General features: G+C 39.0%; 2 protein-coding genes across 7 annotated transcripts in view; one reads left to right on the forward strand and one right to left on the reverse strand.

The window, feature by feature from the left end:
• Nucleotides 1-17513, reverse strand: part of CCDC167 (coiled-coil domain containing 167) — a 699343-nt gene that overhangs the window by 576753 nt on the left and 105077 nt on the right. The gene's annotated exons all lie outside the window — the stretch shown is intronic.
• The window catches only part of ZFAND3 (zinc finger AN1-type containing 3), a 335360-nt gene that overhangs the window by 232878 nt on the left and 84969 nt on the right, over nucleotides 1-17513 (forward strand). For all 3 annotated transcript variants that reach the window (XM_050787813.1, XM_050787815.1, XM_050787814.1), the window contains exon 3: nucleotides 10525-10707. In XM_050787813.1, the coding sequence (XP_050643770.1) occupies nucleotides 10525-10707 (183 nt within the window). The remainder of the gene's footprint in view (nucleotides 1-10524; nucleotides 10708-17513) is intronic.

The raw sequence follows: 17513 nt of genomic DNA on the forward strand, positions 1-17513 counted from the left end.
AGCTTCATATATTCTCTTGTTGCCTGTTTTTTGCAAGACACATTTGAGAATATGCTTTTGGGAGCCAGTCTAATGTTACCTGTATTTGCCTCACGTAAAAATCTTAAGCTCTGTGGTTTAAATCTAAGCAAGCAGGAAGTGACTTGAGAGACCTTGTAAGTCCTGTTAGGACCAGTTATCCATGATGAATAATAAGAAATTTTTATATGTGCAGAGATAATTTATGAAATCCAAACATCTACTTATTGACAGGGTGCTTAATATTTCTCTTGTAGGTAGGAGCACTCTTGCCTCCTATAAATAAATTTTGTAGCAATTTAAAATCCATTAATGTCTGTAAGAGAACTAATATTCTTCAACTTTGTGTGTTCATCAGTATCCAATACATTAAATTCAAGAAATGTATATTGTGTATTATGTGGCAGGCGTTTTGCTAGGGGCTGAGTCACACTGTGAATAAGACATTCATTTATCCAACAAATATTTAATAAAGTGCCTTCTATGAATAATCTTAAGGATTTCCCTTAGGAAGTAGTGCTTATATTAACAGTTCAAATATGAGTAGGATTTACCAAGGTGAATATGAAGATAAAAAATCTTCCACGTCATGACTAAAGTACTCCATGTTGACAGCCGGGTATGGTGACTCACGCCTGTAATCCCAACATGATTACAGGCACGAGGCTGAGGCAGGGAGATCATTTGAGGTCAGGAGTTTGAGCCTGGCCAACATAATGAAACCTTGTCTCTACTAAAAAGTACAAAACCTAGCTGGGTGTGGTGGTGCATGCCTGTAATCCCAGCTACTCAGGAGGCCAAGGTAGGAGAATTGCTTGAACCTGGGAGGCGGAGGTTGCAGTGAGCCAAGATCGTGCCACTGTACTCCAGCCTAGGCGACAGAGCGAGACTCCATTTTGGGGGAAAAAAAAGAAAAGAAAAGAAAAAAATAGCACTCCCTGTTGAGAAAGAGCACGGAGTGTCTGAAAAACCAAGACTGCTGGAGAATGGCTAAAGCAAGGAGAGGGAGAGGAGGAGCAGTGGCTGAAGAAATAGCCAGCAGCCAGTTGTAAGTTCTAAGCCATGGTTAGGATTCTGGATCTGGTTGTAAAGGCAATGAGAAGCCATTCAAGGGTTTAGGCAGGGAGGTGATGTTATCAGAATTTGTTTTCTTACAGTTTTTTTTTTTTTTTTTTTTTTTTTTTTGCAATCACTGTGGTTGCACTATGACGAGTGGATTACACTGAGCCAAGAGAGAACACAAAGATATCAATTAAGATGTTATCGAGTCTGGACATGGTGTCTCATTCCTGTAATCCTAGCACTTTGGAAAGCCAAGGCAGGCAGATTGCTTGAGGCTGGAAGTTCGAGACCAGCCTGGCCAACATGTCTCTACTAAAAATACAAAAATTAGCCACATGTGGTGGTGCACACCAGTAGTTCCAGCTGCTCGGGAGGCTGAGGCACGAGAATCACTTGAACCCAAGAGGCTTGAACTCAGGATGCCAAGGTTGCAGTGAGCCGAGATTGCACCACTACGCTCCAGCCTCAGTGGCAGGGTGAGACTCTGTCTCAAAATAAAAAAGATGCTATCAGAGGAATCTTACAGATGATGATGGCTTAGACTACAGTGGTAATGGAAAAGTAGGTGGATTCAGGAGATATTTAGGAGTTGTAAATGACTAGAATGGTAATTTGGGGAATGTAAAATTAAGAAGGGAGAACATGAAGTTCAAGATAATTCCTGTCTTCTGACTTTATTCTTTTAAGTGAGTGTTGATACCGTGTCTTGAGATGGGACGGAGGGTAAAAGACAAGGTCTATTTTATTTTTTGAGATATTACTCAAATTGCAGATTCATGGACATAAATAGGGAACATAGGATAGGAGTCATTTATCATCATTAGGAGGATATATACATGTAGGGGTGTGTGTATGTATATGTGTATGTATTATACGTATATATTTTTAACTTACTTGAAAGGACACAGGCTGGGCATGGTGGCTTACACCTGTAATCTCAGTGCTTTGAGATACCAAAGTGGGAGGATCTCTTGAGCCCAGGAGTTCAAGACCAGCCTGGGCAACATAGTGAGGCTCCATCTCTACCAAAAAGAAAAAATTTTTTTAAGGTAGTTGGGTGTGGTGGCACACACCTGTAGTCCCAGCTACTCAGGAGGCTAAAGTGGGAGCATCACTTGGGCCCAGGAAGTCAAGGCTGCAGTGAGCCATGTGTATGCCACTGCACTCCAGCCTGGGTGACAGAGCGAGACCCTGTCTCAAATTAAATTTTAAAAAAAGAAGGAAGCACACAAAAACTGAGCAGTGTTATTCAGTCTGTCTATTCTGAGATCAGTGAAGAGAGTCTGATTTTTTTCAATTAATAAAAATGATTTTTGAAAGAAAACAAAAATTAATAAAAATATTTTTTAAAAAAAGAAGATAATCTGATTTTTAAAGAGAAGGAATGGCCATGAGAGGTTGGGTAAGAATCTGATAGGGTAAAGGTGTTTTGCTTTGCTTTTTAAAGAAGCTAGAAGATATACTATTCATGAAAAGACACCTAAGTAGACTTAGCCACATTCAATAGATCACAGTTTGCCCCTAAAGCTACAACATATGCATAAGGTGACCAAGTCCGTAAGTACATTGGTTCTTGCTCACTCCTGTTTAAACAGTTTATTCTTGCTGAGGCTGTTAACCCAGATTAACATCCAACTACCAGAATTTTATTGAGATTTTAATCAGAAGGCTAGAAGTCTGATTTATGAATTGGCTGGCTCCTAATGGCTTTGTAACTTTTTAAAATAAGCTATTTAAGTTTTGTGGTTGAGATGGGGGTGGGGGACAATGCAGCTTTAGAAACCTAGAAATGTTTCTATGAACGGAAGCTGTAGCCTATTATGGATATAAATTGGGCAGAGAGGGGATGGTGAGCAGAACCCTGTTGTGTTAAAGGAGACCTTTATACAGTGCCTTGTATGAACCAAACTCTTGAGATATGGGAAGTGAATTTTTATTTTTAAGTGGGTTGAGAAACAAAACCTCTGGCAACCTTTTCCGTTTTTTAAAATTTGACTACTTGAAACATGAAGTATTTTATGGTGCGAAATATCAAACTAAAGCTTCTGGTGGATGCATGGATTTGTAATCTGTGATATGTAGTCAGATGGGGTTTGGAGACTGAGAATGGAAATGTGCGAACCAGCAGCGTACCGGGTGCAGGCTGCGAGCTGTTGCATTTTGGGGAGCTGGGAGGTGGTTGCTTCAGTGGTGCATGCTGTAGTGGGAAGAGCACAAACATTAGAGTCAAATAAAGCTGAGTCTCAAAACCTAGCTCTAGCATTTGTTAAGGAGGGAGCAGGTTGCCCAACCTTGCCATACACACTGTCCTCTGCTGACATGTGGTGATGACATCTACTGCCCAGTTTATTCTGAGGACTAAATGAGAAAATGAATGCAAAGCCCCTGGCAGAGTGCCTGACTCATAGGAGGCGCTTAACTCTTAGTTCCTCTTCTACTTCTAATTTGATTTCCTATATACCTGGCTTTAGTGTTTGCAATAATGATAGAAGCCTTATTAGTGATCCCAAGTAGTCTTAATGAGTGAGTTGGAACAAATGCAGTTGAATTTCTCATCTCTACTTACTGATTATGAAAATAGAAATTCACAGGTATGAAACTCTATCTTTTAGAAATGCCGACCCACATGATGCTAAGAGTACCCTTAAAGACACACAAAACAGTTTATGAAGGGTTTAAAGTAACAACTGATAAATACTTTTAAATGTAATCCAGTGATGGACTTTCTACAGGAAAACATTGGCCACTTATTTATCCAGTTAATGTTTATTGAGAACCATTTTTTGTCCTGGATCCTGAATAATGTAGGAGACTGACAAGTGAACAGATGATTCTTATATACCATAGTAAGTCTTGTGCTATGGGAAATCACAGAGTGCTGTGCCAAGAGAATTTGGTAATACATACCAAATGCTTTAAAAATGTACGTCCTCTCTTACCAATTGATCTACTTCTATTATATAACTTAAGGAAACTCAATGAAATCTTGTTTATAATAGTGAAAGGTTGGTAAATGAAAATGTGTAACACTAGTGGATTGGTTTAGTTCATGTATCTATGAATGAATGAGACCATGTACTCATTAGTGATCACCCATTTATATTTTACAAAGAAGAAACATGATACCTTGCTAAGAGGAAAAAAAATAGGTTATGGAACAGGATTAGAAAGAATGAATTTGTTTTCAGTGAGAGAAAAAGTTTAGCAAAATAGCCGAAATTCTTTTTAAATATTTTGAAGAAATCATTCTGAAAGACATACTATTGTAATAATCTAGAAGTGGGGTTGTGAATCTAAGCATCTTGCCTAATCGGCATTGTACATCTGAGAGATAAACAGTGGGGCATGTGTATATCAAAATGAGTATTGCATAGTGGCTAGATAGGGTGTAGTTCTAGAGAGACTGCCCAGGTTAATGGACTTGTGAAGCAGGACAGGACAAAGTGCTTTCACAGTGCTTCCAGTATTTTAGGTGCATTTTGTAGTAAGAAGATTGACATGTGAAATATCATTCTGAAAACAGTGGAGAAAACTATGCCAGTGAGTATGTGAGTAGCCAGTCCCAGGGACTTCACTGGTTATTTTGACTTTGCTAGCACCATTAGGTCACTTTATCTTCTGGAGACATTCCGTTTCTGGGTACTAAAGGATTCAAGCATATCTTTGTTGAGAAAGTGTTTTTTCCTTTAGATGATAATAAGGTAAGTTGCCAAGATCTGGGCTGCGTTCACTCTTAACAGTAATCCCATTAAAGTGCAAAGGTTTTTAAACTCAGTTTTTACAAGTAACAGTTTGCTTTGGAAAACCTTTATTCACATATACCTCTCTCAGACTCACAACTTTATTCAAGGACAAGTTTAAGACCTTTGGATATACCATTAACTCAACTAACTTACAAAATTAGTTATTCCTGAGTTTTTTTCTCATTTAGAGAGGTAGATAAGCTTGGAGATTTCTAGTTTTCTCATTTATATGAGAATTATACAATATATCAAGGGAACAGACCTTTACTTTGTCTGAATCAGATGAAGTGGCTGTTTCTGGACCTTTCATCTGCACTGCTCTCTAGTGTAGAATGCTGGGAGGCAGGCTCTGTGCCTCATGTTTTGTTGTTTACTTCTTTACATGTAATATAAATCTGTTGCCCTTCATTTTCGGAGTAGACTTCCGAGAGATTCTTTCTTTTTGGCAGTAATCAGAAGTTGGATGCTGGATGATTCAGAAAGAAAGGCCTAAGAGAGTAAGAACTGTGATGCAAATATCAGGGCCAAAACGAGAAGATAACTCTTACTTAGTGCCCCTTTCTTTCAGTTTGGAAAATACCTTTTCTTTTTAATTCTGTCATTTGTTGAGTACTCATGTGCTAGGTCTTCATGTATATTATCTTATTTAATCCACATTTTCCTGAGAGGTTTAAATAACCACCTCCCTCTGTTTTACAGAAGGCCCCAAAAGATTAAACAATTTGCTTTTAGCTGTATGCCCAGTAAATAGCAAGGTCAGGATTTGAATCCAGGTCTCACGCTAGAGCTCTTTGTATTGCACAGACTTTGGCATGGAAGTTAGAAAACTCCCAACTCAATTTCTGGTGAATTATAGTACTTTTCTCAGCTCTTGCTTTCTCTGTCTGTAAAATGAGACGATTGAGCTGAATTTCTAAAGTCATTACTGGTTGTAACATTCTGTGATTCCTGGATGCTTTTTCAGATTCAAGCAGAGAATATATAGAGCTTCTACTCTTCTCTTTGTGAGCAGCCAGTTGGGTTTGTATGTTAGCCTGATGATGTTATGACACCATCACCCTGTGCAGGTGTAGAAAAGGCATAGAAGGAGTATGGGTTAAAAGAAGGTACACTGTGTCAACTGTTGATTTCTAAAAGAAAACCTGAAGTTTTTGAACTGCCAATTCACAAAAGAAAACTTGAAAGTACCTGAGCATCAAAGCAGCATGGCAAGCTTGGGCTGGAGAGTGTGTGGGTGGAACCTGGTATTAATTATTGTCTTTAGACACCAACATCCTTCACCTTCAAAGGGCTCTTGTGCCTGAGTGAGTGAGTTTCTGTGTGTGCATCTGTCTCCAAGCATCGGGGATTGTGCTAGATGGTACAGTGATGACTCAGTTTCAGTTCTTTCAGGGTCATATAACATTTCCAATTAAATGGTAGACAGATGGTTATGGGAGGGACACAATGATTATTGACATAGGAGAGCTAATGAGATGACATGACATAAAAAAGAAGTATCATTATTGCAGTATTTTTATTCCATTGATATAGTACCTTTTTCTTGAAGGTGCTATACAAATAACGCTGAGATAATAAGCCATTTTAAAATGTCAAAACATGGAAGAACGAGAAAGTGGCTAGGAGAAATAAATACACAGAAAAGAAGTAGTGGGGGCTGTAGAGCACTGATCACCTTAGCAGTTACTAACTGGCTACATTCATTGCACTCACTAGTGGTGCTGGAAACGGCTGGGGGCTTGACATGGAGGTCTCTTCCTTGGCCCATCCTGGTGATCACAGTGCCACATCCTGTGGTTGTGATTGAAGACCATGGGCGTGGTTGTGATTGAAGACCATGGGCTTTGTTGTCAAATGGACTTGTCCTTGCTACTTATTAGCTGTTGACTTGGAACAAATTACCTAAACTTTCTGAACCTCAATTTCTTTATCATTAAAATGATGTTATTTATACCTTCGTTGTTAGGGTTTTCCTGAGGACTAACATAAATACGTTATACACATAAAATATTTAGTTCAGTGCCTGGCACATAATAAATGCATCATAAATGCTAGCTATTCTTACGTTTAGAATATGTCAAAAGGTAGTGATTCTGATGAAGTTATAGAGTATGATAGCAACACTTCCCTGTGGTTTGAAGGCCATGTCAAGTTATAAGAATCTTGTACTTCTCTGAATTGATATAATAAACTGTAATCTGTATTTCACAGAGTAGCATTAGATTTTTAAAATATATAGGGAATATAGACAATAATCACACTCAGATACCTACCAACAGCTTAAGAAATAAAAAATTACAAAACAAGATAGAAGACCCGTTTTTCTCCTTATCCCTTGGCCTCAAAGAGGTAATCGCTATCCTGAATCTGGTATATTATTTCCTTGAATGTTTTTATCTTGTAATTATTACCATTCATGTATCTATAAACAATATATGGTATTCTTAACATATTTTAAATTTTTGTATAAGTATTATTATACCATGTATATCTTTCTGTAGCTTGCTTGCTTTTCTCTCTCAACATTCTTTTTGAGATTTTTCTATTATACTTGTAGCCTTATTCATTTAATCACTGTAGAGTATTTTAAGATCAATTTTCTGTTAATGGACATTACCTATCTTTGGATATTTTTGTGTGCCTCTCACCATCACACCACCCTCCCTCAATCTAAGATGTAACTGCTCTTCTAAATTATGCTAATATTTGGGGGCTTTGAAAAGGTTTAAGGCCAGGTGCTGTGGCTCACACCTGTAATCCCAGCAATTCGGGAGACTGAGGCGGGCGGATCACCTGAGGCCAGGAGTTGGAGACCAGCCTGGCCAACGTGATGAAACCCCATCTCTACAAAAATACAAAAATTAGCCGGTCGTGATGGCAGGTGATTGTAATCCCAGCGACTTAGGAGGCTGAGGCAGGAGAATCACTTGAACCTGCGAGACAGAAGTTGCAGTGAGCTGAGATGGCACCACTGCACTCTAGCCTAGGTGACAGAGTGAGACTCCATCTCAAAAGAGAAAAAAAGAAAAAAAATGAGTTAAGCATACAAATCCCTAAACAGTATATCTGAGTTTGTACTGTTTTTAAGGTTTATATAAGCACAGTACAATCTACTGTGATTTAGTGGCTTACTTTTTCCCCTCAGCGTCATGATTTTGAGATTCATTCATGTTGATACATATGACAATAGTTGTTTCCATTATGTACATTATTCCATTGTTTGTTTGACTGTGCCATTATTTATAGACCTTAAGGTTGTTGCTATCTCCTTGAATATGTTTGTTGAGTTTCTCTCAGGTATATATCTAGGGATTAAATGACTGGGGTGTAGGTAATATACGTGTATTTTTATCTTCACTGGATATTGATATGTAGTAATTTCATTATTGTAAGTATTTTGTAATTTTATAATTTGATTTCACTCACGAGTTTAAAATTTTCTTTTGTATATTTCCAAATATAAATTTTTTTCTCAGCAGTTTTTAACTCAGTTGCCCTATGATCAGGTAATATTGTCTGTATCTTAGTAATTCTTTGGCATTTGTTGAGACTTTTGCTTTGTGTTCTGATATGTGGTCAAGATTTAGCCAGGTTTTAATCAGCTTTTATAAATATTCCATGTGTTTGAAAATAATTTATTTGGCCGGGCTTGGTGGCTCATGCCTGTAATCCCAGCACTTTGGGAGGCTGAGGCGGGCGGATCACCTGAGGTCAGGAGTTCGTGACCATCTTGGCCAACATGGTGAAACCCCATCTCTACTAAAAATACAACAATTAGCTGGGCGTGGTGGCACACGTCTGTAATCCCAGCTACTCGGGGCCTGAGGCAGGAGAATTGCTTGAGCCTGGGAGACGGAGGTTGCAGTGAGCTGAGATCGTGCCACTGCACTCTAGCCTGGCCAATAGAGTGAGACTCTGTCTCAAAAAAAAAAAAGAAAACAAAACAAGAAAATAATTCATTATCTAATTGTTGGATACTTGGTCTTTGTATGCTTATTAATTATTTTGTGTGAGAGTTATATTAAAATCATCCCCTGTAGGAAATTTGTCAGTTTCTTGTGAATATAACCATTTTTACTTTAAGTACAGTTGGCCCTGGAACAAAATGAGTTTGAACTTTGTATGCCTGCTTATATGAAGCTTTTCAACCAAACCCGGATTGAAAATATGGGATGCTAAACCTGTGTATATGGAGGACCAGTATTTAATATACGTTGGTTCAGTAGGGCTGACTGTGGAACCTGAGTATATGCGGGAGCTCTGAAACCAATCCCCCTTGTATACTAAGGGAGGGCAGTATTTTGTGGCTTTGGAGAAGACTCTTTTACTATTTTATAATGATCCTCTTCACCCCTAATAATGCTTTTGACTTAAAGTCTACATATTCTGACAGTACTGTAGCCATACTAGCTTTCTGTTCATCCCCTCCCCTCCCGTTTTTCTTTTCCTTTCCTTTTCCTTTCTTCATTCTTTTTTTTCCTCCTCTCCTCTCTCTGTCCCCCTCCCCTCCCTTTTCTCCTCTCCCTCTCCTTTCTCTGTTCCTGTCTTGTCCTCCCTTCCCCTTCCCCTTCCCCTTCTCCTTCCCCTTCCCCTTCCCCTTCCCCTTCCCCTTCCCCTTCCCCTTTCCATTCCCCTTCTCCTGCCTTTTCCCCTTCCCTTTCCTCTTTCTTTCTTACTCCTGGACTCAAGAGATACACCAAGTAGCTGAGACTACAGGTGTGCGCCACCACCCTCAGCTAATTTTTTAAAACTTTTTTAGAGATGAGGTCTTGCTGTGTTGCTCACGCTCGTCTCAAACTTCAGGCCTCAAGTAGTTCTCCCACTGCAGTCTTCAGAAATACTAGGATTATAGGTGTGAGCTACTGTGCCCTGCGTGTTCACTTATTTTTTTTGCCAGGTACATTTTTTTATATATATACAATTGTGTTATACTTGGGGGATTGGCTACAGGACTCCCTTGCATATACCAAAATCTGTGCATACTCAGGTTCATCAGTCTGCACTGCAGAACCATGGTATATGGAAAGTAGGCCTTCCATATATGATTTTTGCATCCTGTGAACATTGTATTTTTGATCTGCATTTGGTTGAAAAAAATCCGCATATAAGTGGACCCACACGGTTCAAACCCATGACGTTCGAGGACTAACTATACTTTAACATTTTGTTTATCCTCTCATATTTGTGTTTTTAGTATGTTCCTTATAAATTGAATATAACTGGACTTTAGTCCAAATATTCTTTTAGCTGAAAAGTTCAGTCTGTTTATTACCATTACTGACATATTTATACTTATTTCTACCATCTTGTTATGTGTTTTCTGTTTACTCTGCTGTTTTCTCTGCTACCTTTTTCATGACCTTTCCTTCTAAAAAGTTTGAAAAACTGTTGTTTATTCCCTTTTTCCTTCTGATTACTCTTAAATATTTAACATGCATCTTTGGCTTTGCACAGAACGTTAAAATCAGTATGTTTGCATTCTTCTAAATAATAAGGGACCTTGGAAAACTTTTAACTGTAGTCACCTTCCACTAATCTTAAACGTTTTTGACCAGTGTTTTACTCCCATGGTTTTTTAATCACCCCCATCAGTCTTTATTATTGCTGTTGTTGCATTTAATTTTTGTACCAACTTCCATTGTTTTCTAATCCTCAGAGACTGTGAACTCCTTAATTAAGCTCATTTTCTATTTTTCTTCAGATTTTCAAAAGAAACAACCAGACGATGATTCCGCTCCAAGTACAAGTAACAGCCAATCAGATTTGTTTTCCGAAGAGACCACCAGTGACAACAACAATACCTCGATAACCACGCCAACTCTTAGTCCCAGCCAGCAGCCGCTTCCGACAGAACTGAATGTAACTTCACCGAGTAAAGAGGAGTGTAAGTGCCTGGCTTCTTAGGGGTGGTAGAGAGGGCAGCCTAAGAACCTTAGATGAGCATCTTGGTAATGCCTAACCCCAGAAAAAACAGCACTTCTTTTAATTCAAGATAAGTGTTCACATACAAGGCCCAAGCTCAGCAAGTTAGAGAGTAAGTTTCAGCCATTCCTGAAGAAATAGCCTTTTATACTGTCAAAGTACATGAAGTTTTGAACCAGTCTAGAGAGCAGTGGCTCTCACCTATGTCTGCACATTAGAATCCACTGGAGGTTTTTAAAACAATTTTAATCTTTAGCATCATTCCCTCATTCTCATTTAATTCATCTGGAGGGAGACCCAGGGATCTGTTATTTTTAACTCTGCAGAGGATTTCTAATGTGCAACAAGGGACCAGTAAGGGATTCTAACCCTAAAACCCTAATTTAGGAGCCTTAGATTGAAACTTTACCTCTTGTCACTAACTGGACCTTGACTGTTTCTAAGCATTTAACTGAGAAAACACTATACTTCATAGGACATAGGATATTTAAAGGAAGAAGGAGATGGTATTACTCTTCTGTAAGTCTTCAGTGTTGGAATGCTATTTTGTAGGTGATATAGAAGTTCACTGTCTACTTAATTTTTTTTTTTTTTGCCTTGAGATACTCACTCTGTTGCCCAGGCTGGAGTGCAGTGGTGTCATCTCAACTGACGGCAACTCTAGCTCCTGGGTTCAAGTGATTCTCCTGCCTCAGCCTCCTGAGTAGCTGGGATTACAGGTGCCTGCCACCATGCCTGGCTAATTTTTATATTTTTAGTAGAGACAGGATATCGCCATGTTGGCCAAGCTGGTCTCGAACTCCTGACCTCAAATGATCTACCTGCCTCGGTCTCCCAAAGTGCTGGGATTACAGGCGTGAGCCACCATGCCCGGCCCATTGTCTACTTAATTTTTATAATGTCATAACATAACATCTCTTTCCCTCCATCCCGCATCCTTGGTGGTACATGAAACATACATCTCTTTTAGGGCACAACTATAACTGATAGTATTTGTTGAAAATTATAGGGATATTATGACATAGCAATTTTTGCCTTTTAAAAGCTCTGCTTGGCCAAGGCAGGAGGATTGCTTGAGGCCAGGAGTTTGAGACCAGCCTAGACAACATGGTGAGACTCTTTTCTCTACCCCCCAAAAAAAAATTAGCCAGGTGTGGTGGTGTGTGTTATGGTCCCAGCTGCTTAGGAAGCTGAGGCAGGAGGATCTCTTGAGCCCAAGAGTTCAGGGTTACAGTGGACTGACTATGGTCTCACCATTACACTGCAGCTTTGTGAGACCTGGTCTCTTTTTTTTTTTCTCTCTTAAAAAAAAATAAATAAAAGCTAAGTTGAAATTTAGTATTTCAAGTTTCATGAATATCTAGAAACACAGTAGGTTAGAATGTTGTGTGTTCTGTATACTAACTTTGGAAAGGTTAGCAGAAAACAAATACCTAAATTTATCATAAACTACTGTATTTGGTAATATTGAGAATATAAAATAAGCAAGGTCATAGTCCTTGTCCTCAAAGAATTTGAAGGGGAAATTGAATATATTTGTTATAGTTTATCGGTGGTTATCAACCAGGAGTGATCTCCCACCCCACAGCCCCAGAACATTTGATAGTGTCTGGAGGCCAGGGATGCTGCTAAATGTCCTACATGATATAGGACAGTCCTCTGCAACAAAAAATCATTCATCTCACAATACCAGTAATGCTGAGTTTGACAAACCCTGATAGATGTTTGCATACACCCATGTTGGTCCTTATATATTAAAGACAGCAACTGTTGAAGGACATTGACTTACTGAGGAAGTGGTAAAGATGGATAGAAAGTGGTGAAGAGACATACTAGACAGAGTAGAATGAGCTGTGGAGGGAAAGCTGCATGAAGTTTCTCAATGGCAAATGACTGTCTTAGTGCCATTTATGGAAGAGAATGAAGGACAAGGCTAGAAGGGTAAGTCGTGGCCAAGACATAGAGGCTTAAATGTCCAGCTAAGCTATTTGGACTTGAGACAGTAGCCATATTTTTGAGCAGAGGAAGTGATATTATTACAGTCCTTTGGAGAAGTAACCTTGGTTGTATTGAAAGTGGAAAGGATTAAACAGGAATAACATTGCAAAGAGAGAATTTTTAAAATGTTATAAATTATTGAATAGAGGCCAAAGCAGGTGTAGAAATCATGTAAGAGGAGAAAAAAAAATGGGGAAAATGGTAGTGGTCATGCTAAGGCAGTAGATTTTGTTTTGTTTTCAAAAATCTGTTCAAGGTCATGTACTCATTGAGGAGCTGATGACAGCTATGGCCCCTTGTCTTAGAAAAATATACACCATCCATTTATACCCAATTTTGCATAGAATTTCTCTACAGCTTATTATGGCCCTTGGGTTAAGAACCCCTGGTCTAAGGAAAAGGTTGGTCAGGATCTCATCTGATGGAAACTGGATTGGATTCGTGCATACCAGGATCAGGCCATCACAAACCAATTCAAGCCGCCAAAATGCATGTGAGGCTGAGATAACAGCAGCTACTATTTATTGAGCACTTTATATATGAGCCATTATTCTACGTGCATATTTTCTCATTGTTTCTCGTGATAACCCAATGAGGTAGATACTGTCATTATACTCATTCCATAGATGAGGAATTAGACACAAAAAGATTAAATAATTTGACTGTGGTCACAAACTAGTAGATACCAGAACCAGGATTCAAAAATTTAGGCATTTGGCTTCAGAGTTCATACTTTTAATCAGTTAATTCACAATGTGAAACACAACTGTCACAGAGAGTAGTATTTGTGTGGGCAAGAGGGATGCTTTCTCTTCCTGTCATTAAGATATGTGGAAATCCACATCATAAGCAAAAGTTACTAGCCAGTTTCGGCCACTGTAGACTGCTATGGTTTTTTTTTTTCTAAATATGAATACCTTCAGCCTGATTAAGGATGTCTAGTTCTACTAGCTTCATTTCCTTTCTCTCTTTTTGGTGACATCATTGCTTTGAACCATTGTATGTTTCTCTTAGACTTATACTCTCTGAAGCTAATCTCTTTCCTAATTCCTCAAGTTTCTACAGATCTAGGGAAATGAGATTTGCCAATTGGAGATATGGTGATGACTTAAGTTTGTATTGTATGCAGCTGGGCAGGTTGAGTTGGAGCTCAGAGGAGAGAAGTCAAGATTGGCTTTATCCACATGGAGATGATAGTTTAAGCCATAGGTGTTAAATGAGTTTGCCAAGGGTGAGAGTAAAGAAAAGCAGGGAGGGCTGGGCACGGTGGCTCATGCCTGTAATCCCAGCATTTTGGGAGGCTGAGGCAGGCGGATCACAAGGTCAAGAGATCAAGACCATCCTGGCCAACATGGTGAAACCCTATCTCTACAAAAAATACAAAAATTAACTGAACATGGTGGCATGCGCCTGTAGTCCCAGCTACTCGGGAGGCTGAGACAGGGAAATTGCTTGAACGTAGGAGGTGAAGTTGCAGTGAGCCGAGATCACGCCACTGCAGTCCAGCCTGGCGACAGAGTGAGACTCTGTCTCAAAAAAAAAAAAAAAGAAGAAAAGCAGTGAGATTAGACCTGTGAGTGAAATTTCTGCACTTAAGGAGCAAAAAGGATAGAGGAGGCAACTGAAGAAGTCAGGAGGAGAATGATAGTGGGCAAGGTCACAAAAGCCAAGGAACAAATTTCAGTTTAGATAATAATAATATTAGCTCATATTTATGAAACATTTGCTATATTCTAGACAGTCTTCAAAATTCTTTAGATGCGGTAACATTTAATTTTCAATACAGCCTATTAGGGTAGGTGCTTTTATTATACTTGTTTTTATAGATGAGGACACTAAAGCTTAGAGAGGTTCATTAACTTTCTCCCCAAAGTTATAGAGCTATTGCAAGGCAGTGAAGCCCATGCTGTAACACACGAATTTGGATCCAGAGCCTATGTTTTCAGTCACTATAAGATATTGTCACAATATTATGAAAATGCTACTGAGGCTGTAAACTGACAAAGAGGCACTTGGATTTAGTGATCATAAGATGGATTACCTAAATAAACTATTTAATAAACGGTTTCAGTGGTTTGTATATTCATTTAGCAATCTTTGCTGAGTGCCTGCTATATGTTAGACACTAAGTTAAGTGCTGAGTATAGAAATGAATAAGATTAGTCTTAATACACAAGGAGGTCACCTTTTTGACTACATGTCTGTCCCTGGGAGTCTGGTTTATTCTCCCAAACAAGTGCATAGGAATTTTGGGGTGGAAGGGAGGAATTAGCAAGTAGTGGTTAACAGGCATGTCATTTGCAAAGCTTTTTCAGGTCAGCTTTGCTCCCTCACCTAGGTTGAAAGCAGCTGTGCTAGTGTGAGGAGATGTGTGCCAGATTTGGGGGTTGAGAATATGGGGTAAGAAAAGTACCCTGGGTTTGTTAAGAGCTGTCAGGGTGGATGCTTTAAAAATCAGTGGGAGTTAAAGTGATTGCCTAGTAGCAGTGAAGACCCAGGTGAGACACTAGACAGCCTGATCCATCTACGTCTTGCAAATTTTTTTAGCTGTGATCTGCCAAGGTGGCAAAGGATGGTGGAAGAGGCAGCAGGAGATTGCCTATGTTGATATTTTAGTATCCTCAAGGGACCAGAATTTCATCTGTGGATTTCTTCTTAGCTTCCCCTAAAGAGATGTGGAGAAGTAACATGTAGCAGTTGTTGGAAAATGGATTTGGGATGCTAGATCCAAGTACCATGAAATTTGTAAACTATTGAGTAGTTATGGATCCATTGTTATTGCATAGAGCTAGAAGTGCTACATTTTGTTGGGGGCTTGTGAAAGGGTTTTTTTTCCCCCTAATATACAAGAAAATGGATATTGCTTAAATCTATTTTCACCTTCTTACTATCAACATGAACTTGAACTATGAACATATCAACAGAAAGTAGTGAGAGTCTGGATACATTTTCTTTTGAAAAGACTGCAGATAGAGCAATAACTATTGACGGAAGTATGTAAAACTTAGAAACAGGACTAATTTTTACCCAAAAGAATTTCTTAATACACTTCCCTGCAGATAAATAAAGCAGATATCCAAAAGCTCTAAGTGATATTTCTCTATCTGAACATAAACATATGTCTCCCTGTCCCAAACTGTGTGTGTCTGCAGAAGAGTGCATGGAGCTTAGCCATTGGAAGCCTTTTCCAAAAATAATGTAAACAAAATTCAAATAGTGACTAAAGGACTTGTTACAGCATTTAAATGCTATAATATAACAGCTCACAACAAGTATACTTAGTACCAGGCACTGTTCCAAGTACTTTATATGCACAGTCATCCCTCATTATACACAGGGGATTCGGCGCATACTCAAGTCTCACAGTCAGCCCTGTGGAACCCACTTACATGAAAAGTTGGCCCTCCATATATGTGGGCAATACTGTATTTTCCATCTGTATTTGGTTGAAAAAAAATGTGTGTCTAAGTGGACCCACACAGTTCAAATTGGTCTTGTTCAAGGATCAACTGTATTAACCGACTTCATCTTCATAATTACCCTGTAAGGCAGGTACTCCTATTGTATCTATTTCACAGGTGTGAAGATGGAGGGACAGGATGATTATCTTGCCCAAGATCACAGAGCATTCTGGCTCCAAGGGCCTGACTCTCTGCCACCACACCATAGCTGCCATTCTCTATCATGATTTATGGTTAAAGGACATTACATGCAAATTAGGCTATACAGTGGAAGGTGTGTTGGACAAACTCTTAAAAAGAAGAAAACATTTCTTTCTGCTTTTGCCACTGCCTATTTACTGTTCTTCCAGTTTCCAGTTTTTTTTCTAAGGGAGAATAAGTGTGGTTTGTAGTTATGTTTTTTGACCTAACTTTTGCAGAGAGAAAGGATAGTGCCAGGTTGTAGTTAGAACACTGGAATCAGTTGTTGTTTGGTTGTTCTTAAGTACAGACAGATGACTTCTCACAAGATGAGGAAATACCCTCATCTCTTTATACAAGTCAGCTTTTCTGTTGTTACGCTTTTAAAGGCTTGAGCATCCCTATTTATGACCTGTTTGGGAACCTTCTAATGTACATGTCTACCTGAGTTTTTGGATTTTTCTTCCCAATCCCACTAGTATAATGGATGGAAATGGAGGTGTTGGAGGGGTCATGGCTGATCTATTTCTTTCTAGGCAGGAGAGGAAGAGAACTGATACCTGTTGCTAGGGAAGACTAATGGCAAGAAATGGACTTGTTTTCAAACAGTCCGATATTCTAAACTAGCAGTTAGAGAGTACCTATCTCATACAAAGCAGTCTTCTGAGCTCTGTGGAGGCACATACTAAGAATTAAATAGCAACCAGCTGTTACATGAAAACTATAGTTTACAACAGGGGTTGACAAACTATAGCCAACAGGCCAAATCCAGCCTGTCACCTGTTTTTATGCTGCCCACAAGCTGAGAATGATTTTTACACTTTTAAACAACTGAAAAAAATCAAATAATATTTTGTGAAATGTGGAAATTACATGAAATTCCAAATTCAGTGTTTATAGGTAAAGTTTGATTGGAACACAACCCCACTCATTTGTTAATGTATTGTCTGTGGCTGCTTCTGTGCTACAATAGCAAAATTGGCTAGTTGCTGTGGAGACTCAATGGCCTATTACAGAAAAAGTTTGTAAACCCCTGTTTTACGGAGTACTTTGATACACATGTTCCTAGGATCATCTTGACAGTGTGCAGCATAGGTAAGGCAAATATTCTCCTTCCTATTCTGTAGAT

Source organism: Macaca thibetana, chromosome 4 (assembly GCF_024542745.1).
Source record: "Macaca thibetana thibetana isolate TM-01 chromosome 4, ASM2454274v1, whole genome shotgun sequence".
NCBI lineage: Eukaryota > Metazoa > Chordata > Mammalia > Primates > Cercopithecidae > Macaca > Macaca thibetana.